This window comes from Oratosquilla oratoria, chromosome 1, assembly GCF_046742065.1.
Source record: "Oratosquilla oratoria isolate Oo_2021 chromosome 1, ASM4674206v1, whole genome shotgun sequence".
Taxonomy (NCBI): Eukaryota; Metazoa; Arthropoda; class Malacostraca; order Stomatopoda; family Squillidae; genus Oratosquilla; species Oratosquilla oratoria.
In genome coordinates, this window is record NC_134777.1 from 74,364,398 (window position 1) to 74,371,897 (window position 7,500).

Below are 7,500 nucleotides of genomic sequence, written 5' to 3' on the forward strand. Positions count from 1 at the left end.
TATAAATCTGCATCTTTGATCGTGAGTCTAAACCAGAATTAGAAAAAAGAAGTTACTCAATGTTACTAAAAAGTGTGTCTGACCACCAACATAAGGAATTCTGTTGGTCCCAAATAAAAAGTTGACCCAACTTCCAAAATAAGAAATCCTATTGGTCAGACCCTTTCCAAACTCCTCCTTCCCCGCCCACCCGCGTTCTCCCCACTTCCTCTTTCTCCTCCTCCACTCCTCCTCCTCCTCCTCCCTTCTTCCCACTTCCCTTTCCCCTTCTCTCACCTTTCTCTTCCTTCCCTCTCTTTCTATTCCCTTCCGTATCACGCTCCCAACCTTCTCTTCCCTCCTCCTCTTCTCTCCTCCTTTTCCTTCCTTATTTTTTTTCCCCTTCTCTTTTGCCCTCCTCCTCTCTTCCCTCCTTTCTTATCTCCTCTTCTCTTCCCTCGTCTTCTATTCCCTCCTCTTCTCTTCCCTCCTCTTCTCTTTCCTCGTCTTCTAATCCCTTCTCTTCTCTTCCCTCCTCTTTCCTTCCCTCCTCCTCCCTCATTTTATCTTCCTTTTACAAGATCACATGAAAAATCGTCACCCCAGACTTCGACAGGGTAACAGTTATGTGGTCTATCCTAGAGTGACAATTCATAATGTGGGCCATCCTGGGTTTACGATTCTTCGGTTGTATAAGTTAATGACAGTAAGCATAACCCTCATTCAACCTAACCTAACCTAACCTAACTTAACCTAACCTAACCTAACCTAACCTAACCTAACCTAACCTAACCTAACCTAACCTAACCTAACCTAACCTAACCTAACCTAACCTAACCTAACCTAACCTAACCTAACCTAACCTAACCTAACCTAACCTAACCTCATCTTTATTCCATTCTTGATATTCAGCGTATTTGGGTGACAATCCTCTTTTCCTCGTCTTTCTCCCTCCCCCCCTTCTAGGCTCCCCCATTCAACTCCCGCCCTCACACCGTCACCACTCTCTGTTGTCCCTTTGTGACTTCCTGAGACGGACATGACGCTGAGCACGTGATAACGCGTAACGCGCGTGACGGGAAGTAGCCTCGAGAAAAATGGTGTCAACAAAAAGAAGGAAAGAAGGAAGAAGAAAAAGTAGAGGGAGTAGGGGGTGGGAGGGAGGAAGGGGGTAAGGAGGAGATTGATGATGATGAGGAAGTGAAGTGAAGTGAGGAAGTGACGTGAAAAAAGAAGAAGAAGAAGAAGAAGAAGAAGAAGAAGAAGAAGAAGAAGAAGAAGAAGAAGAAGAGGAAGAGGAAGAGGAAGAGGAAGAAGAAGAAGAAGAAGAAGAAGAAGAAGAAGAAGAAGAAGAAGAAAGGAGAAGAAAGAAAAGGAGTAGGAAGAGAATGATGAGGAGGAAGAGAAGGACGAGGGAGACGAAAAGGAGAAGGTCGAAAAAAGTAGAAAAAAAAAGAAAAGAGAAGGAAACGGAGGGAGAGATGGAAGAGAAAGAGGAGGATGAAAGAAGCAGGAGGAAAAAGAGGAGGGAAAGGAGGAAGGTAAGGAAGAGGAAGTGGAGAGGAACAGGAGAAGTTTGAGAAGGAGATGGAAAAGGAGGAGGAGGAGAAGAAGAAAGAGTCGAAGTAGGAGGAGGAGGAGGAGGAGGAGAATGAGTCGAAGTAGGAGGAGGAGGAGGAGGAGGAGGAGGACAAGTGGTATAAGGAGGACGAGGGGGAGGAGTTTAGGGCTGTAAACGTCAGACTCCCACAAGGGCCATTCTCGATAAGCCATAGGAACTAATGAAGGCTCCTGAGGAACTTCAGTCCATCCCAAGAATGTCTTCGCTTTTAGGTTCCAAAAATGTTTGGGTCCAAATTTCTTAAAGAATTCCTTCAGCTCTTCTTTTGGTTTCCAAAAAAATATCTTTATCTAATTTTCTTATGTACAGACGCTCTTCTACTCACGAACATTCGACTTTCAGACATAAGAACTAATCTGAAGCCTAATTTACCAGTTTCAAAGGTAAGAAGCCCGATATTAAATTAACAGTACCACAATCTATTTTTGTTCTATGTGTCATTAGTAATGTCTTTTAGTATAAGAAAACATGTATTAACTTTATACCATACTACTTATGCATGTAGATTTGAGAACCTTTAAGATTATGTTACAAGCGGAACGTAGCTCGTTCGTAAGTTGAGGAATGTTTGTATGTTTATACGGCTTCTACTTGTTCTTCCCTTAATCAACGTGGCTGACTTCGCTGTGTTTTCTCATTTTTCGTCTATTTTTAACAGCTGCCAGGTACTTTTTACACTGAAGAGAAACTATCAGTATATGTCTGTTCTAGATCATCTAAAGTTTGTAATTTTACTTTTCTTTTTCATTTCATTTTTAGATGAAAAATATACCTATTTTCTAGTCAAAAATGATATAGCTAGACAAAATCCGTTCACCTACCAAATGACTATTTTTCTTTAACTTTAAGAAATTACATTGATTTCTTCCACAAGGAAACATTACGTGCACGACATACGTAGTCAACCTGTATTTTACGATTTCAATTTTTATTTCTTATCTATTATCTCTTATATCTTATATCTTATATTTTGTATTTTGTACTTTACTTTTTATCTTTCCTTTTCTACTTTCATTTTTTCATTCTTTATCCTTCCTCAGCAATCAATTTACACTTACCTAGACAGATCAACCCATTTCAACAGATCACAATCTTCCCAATCACTACTAATCACACCAACTCAACCACCTCTACCACCAACCACTCGCACTACCATCCCTTGAATGATGCTATCGCGGTCAGCAGCATCCCCCTGCCACTACCAACAATTACCTTTTAGCAGATGGTACCAAGTACGTTCCCCTCTTTCTTTTCGTCCACTGGGAGGATCTGAAAGTTGCTTCCTCCCTCCTAAATATAACGATCAACCTTTCATAAAGGACCGGTGAAATCGCGATTTTTCGGATTGGATGAGGAAACAGTGAGTGCAAAACCTATATAAGAATTCAAGAACACACTTGATGCTGAAAAATACAACAACGGGTCACTACGAGCATAGCTCTCTTCCAGTAAAATACAACTATGTATATACAATTAGGTAAATACATACACACAAACACACACACACACACGCGCGCGCGCGCACGCACACACACACATGAGGGGACGGAGAGATGGGGTCGCCGATTAAATGAAGCGGCCTGGCTATGGATGTGCTGTCTTGCGACACTGCTTCTGACCCAGGGCAATGGGCGAGATGCAGGGATGACCCGTCATCCAGGAGGAGCCAAGAGAAGAGGAAGGGAGGTGGATGAATGGAAATGGAATATGTGGGGATGGAATGGGTGGGAATGTATTTCATGTTTTCGTTTTTTGGCTACCTTCCCTATTAGGGGAAAAAGACTTTGGTATATGTATATATGTAATATATGTATATATGTAATATATATATATATATATATATATATATATATATATATATATTGTTACCGTACCATAGTCATCCCCGTGTGTATTGCTTTTTTCTGCTGTGTTGTGTCTTCCGTTTTCTTTTTCACACAAGCGCAGTTTCGCCAGACGAAATCAAAGTATTTTGAATATGAATATATCTGCGCATATGTTATACATTTGAGATTATCACGTTCTAGTTAGTGTATGGGAATTCAAAGAAGTATTTGCTTTAATTTCTTGTGATGTATGAGCAGTGTATGATTTATGTTTACGACATATGTATGTCGACATGTCCGTTGTTGGAACTGTTTTGAATGTGGAGCCAAGAGTGGATTCACGCTCTCTCTTTCCTTATTACAATAAAAAGAACAACACGTATTGTTATGTTATTGGGGGATTAGCATGTTTACCATTAAGATAAATGGGGATTGATATAAAGAAGGAAAGAGCAAAAATTATCTAAGGTATGTAGACTTGTAATTTGTGTGGTATTGAAAGTTCAATATTATTTTGATTATACTTTGAGATTGATTAGATATTCAATGATCATGTTTGATATTCATATATACACATCTCATGTCATGGCAACCACATGGTGGTGAACTATTCCATGGAGCTTGATATAGAGTACAATCCTTTTAGATATGTATTCAATATAATGATTGAATTTATTTGTGTTAGTTGTGTTGAATATAATTCATGAATAATTATATTATGGAGATCAGAATCTCAGTACAGATCTACTGGATGCAAGTAATGGTGATTAATCTTTATCTTATGTTCTACCTCATATGTATAAGAATATATATGAGTATTATGATAGCATGTAATGAAGATATAATCAATATAATCTTTAGTTCAATATATGAAAGTAATTACCTCTATCTTTACCTAACCTCAACAGTGATGATATATGATATAGAGGATACTGAAAAGAGTTATTTCTATTTTGTCATCCACCTCTAAGGGATGAGGCAATATCTGTGAGAGTTATTATTGTCCTCCTAGGTCCTTTATTTACTAATTGATTATCTTAGGTTAGAGGTGGATGTGACAATATATGTAAATATATATATATATATATATATATATACATCTATATGTATGTATGTATATATATATATATATATATATACATATACATATATATATGTATATATATACATATATATATATATTATATATATATACATGTATATGAAATATGTATGTATTTACTTATTCGTTTATTTATGTACTTTTTTATCTATATTCTTATCTACGAATACATTGGTTTCCTTGTTTATCTATTTATCTTCACATGTATATAAATTTATTTATTTATCTATTTATTCGTTTATTTATACATACATATTTGTTTAATCATTATTTGTTCGTTCATTTGTTTACTTGTTATTTGATTGCTTATTCATCTATTTACCTCCACAGCCTCCTCTGCTACATCCATCTCCACGTCCACCTCCACCTCTATCTCCACCTTCACACTTCTACTTCCAACTTCATCTCTACCAATTCCAACTTCACCTTCACCTTCACCTTCACCTCTAGATTCACCTCCTCCTCCTCCTCCTCTTCCTCCTCCTCCACCTCCTCCTTCTCCCTCCTCCTCTTCCTCCTTGGCCCGTCCATCCCAGGAGCGCGATGTCACTGGCCAGTAATTACAACCTTGTTATCGATTCTCCCATCGTTCCCTTTGGCGAGGTCCTCCCCCTCCCTCCCACTCCTTCCCACTCCCTCTCACTCACTCACTCCTTTCCCCCATCTCTCTCCCATCTCTCCTCTATCTCTCTCTCCCCACTTATATCTCTCCTCTCTCTCTTCTCCCCTCTTTCTCTATCTCCCTCCCTCTCTCCCCTCTCTCTCTCTCTCTCTCTCTCTCTCTCTCTCTCTCTCTCTCTCTCTCTCTCTCTCTCTCTCTCTCTCTCTCTCTCTCTCTCTCTCTCTCTCTCTTTCTTAAAAGACTTGACCAAATCCAAGGTTAAATGTGTATGTGTGATTTTATATGGTCTTGGATCACGTATTGGACTCGTGATCGACAGCTATTTCCCTCCCGGAAGAGAGCTCATAGCTCATATATGACCGATCTATGGGTAATGCTGTGACCTTACACGCACACACACACACACCAAGCTCCCCGCCCACGAGAGTTGAGTAACAACTCGCAACGCAGCGTTACTGAAATTATTTCAGCCCTAGGAGGAATTCGAACCCGGACCGCCGTAGTGGCGGCCGCGATCGCTACCACTGCGCCATCGCGCGCGCGCGCATGTGTGTATGTATGTGTGCGTGTGTATTTCCTTACTTGTATTATACGGGAAGGGAGCTATGCTCGGGGTGAACCGGCTTTGTATCTTTCAGCATCAACTCTTTTCTTAAAATCTTGAATAGTGTTTGCACACGCTTTTTTTTTTCTAATTTGTTCCAGGTATCTATGACTCTGTGTGGGAAGCTATTTTGATTTTCAGATCTATTCTGTAATTATCTTTTTTTAGTTTCTTTTCGTGTCCTCTTGTTTTCCATTGTTCCATTTCAATAAATCATTCTTATCTAAGATTTCCATTCCTTTCATAATTCTATAGATTGTAGGGCTCCTCTTTCCCTTCTTTGTTGCGGAGTTGGTAATTCTAATTTGGACAGTCTCTGTTCATATGTCATTTTGGAAAGAATTGGTGCCAGTTTTGATGTTGCTCTTTGTATTCTTTCTATTTTTTTTATATTCTTTTTGGTACTGGATGTCCATAGTGTTGCTGCGTACTCGAGTTTTCGTCTCATTAGTGTAGTTAATTTTTTTATCATTTCCTCATCCAAATAGACAAATGTCACTTTTATTGACCTCAATAAATTGTAGGTTTCTCCGACTATTTTATTAATATGTTTGTCCGGCGTCATGTCTCTGCTGATCATCACTCCAAGGTCTTTTTCCGCGTTTACTTTTTTGACATCTTCACCACTCTTATAATCTCTCGATATTCTATTTCTACTTCTTCCAAATTTCATTATACTACATTTCTTGATATTAAATTTCACATCCTACTTTTGAGGTCATTTCCATGTCTTGTCCAAGTCTTGTAATGAGTTGCAATCCTCCTCCGTTCTTACTTTCTTTAGTACACTTGCGTCGTCTGCAAAGAAATTCATATAACACTCTATTCCTTCATCCATGTCAATTATGTATATGGCAAAAATGATCGGGGTCAGTACTGATCCCTGCGGGACACCACTTATTATTTCTTCCCATTTGAGAATTTATCTCTATTTACTACTCGCATTTTCCTTCCAGTCAGGAAGTCTTTCATCCATTCCAATACTTTTCCTTTGATGCCACCCTTTGACTCTATTTTCTTTATAAGTTTTTATGTGGTACCTTGTGTGTGTGTGTGTGTGTGTGTGTGTGTGTGTGTGTGTGTGTGTGTGTGTGTGTGTGTGTGTGTGTGTGTGTGTGTGTGTGTGTGTGTGTGTGTGTGTGTGTGTGTGTGTGTGTGTGTGTGTTTTTGTGTGTGTATGTGTTTGCGTGTGTGTGTGTTTGTGTACGTGTGCTTTTGTCTTTATGCATGTATATATACCTGTATATATATATATATATATATATATCCGTAGAAAAATACGCCCATACATATGTATATACATCTATACATGAACTACTTATATACATTAATACATGCTAAGATATAGCACATACATGCGCGTACACAATAAGCAAGAGTGTGTGTGTGTATGTATATGTACATCTGTGCATACAGGAGCACATACATTTAGTAAATATATACACAAATACATGCACTGTGCATTCATGCATTCACTATGTATAAGAAAAGAAGCAATACTTACTCATTTGGATTGTTGTTGTTGTATTTGGCGGCCAAAGATCTCATGAAATCAGAGTAATTTCTGTTCATAAAGGACTCCACTTGTTTAACATGACTTCCAGGGACTCCTACTCCCACACCTGCTCCCACGCCCACACCTGCTCCTACTCCCATACCAAGTGCCGCTGGGCTGAAGCGGTCAGGCATGCCCGTGGCACCACCACCACCTCCTCCTCCTCCACCTCCTCCTCCTCCTGTAGACGC

At 39.2% G+C, this 7,500-nt stretch overlaps 1 protein-coding gene across 1 annotated transcript in view; it reads right to left on the reverse strand.

Annotated features, from left to right (window-relative positions):
- Window positions 1–7,500, reverse strand: part of LOC143028572 (uncharacterized) — a 172,586-nt gene that overhangs the window by 47,485 nt on the left and 117,601 nt on the right. Inside the window, exons 2-4 of the mRNA XM_076190883.1 lie at window positions 7,259–7,500; window positions 4,851–4,935; window positions 3,475–3,588 (exon numbers count right to left, since the gene is read on the reverse strand). The exon at window positions 7,259–7,500 is cut by the window's right edge and continues 485 nt beyond it. Of these exons, the coding sequence (XP_076046998.1) occupies window positions 3,475–3,588; window positions 4,851–4,935; window positions 7,259–7,500 (441 nt within the window). The remainder of the gene's footprint in view (window positions 1–3,474; window positions 3,589–4,850; window positions 4,936–7,258) is intronic.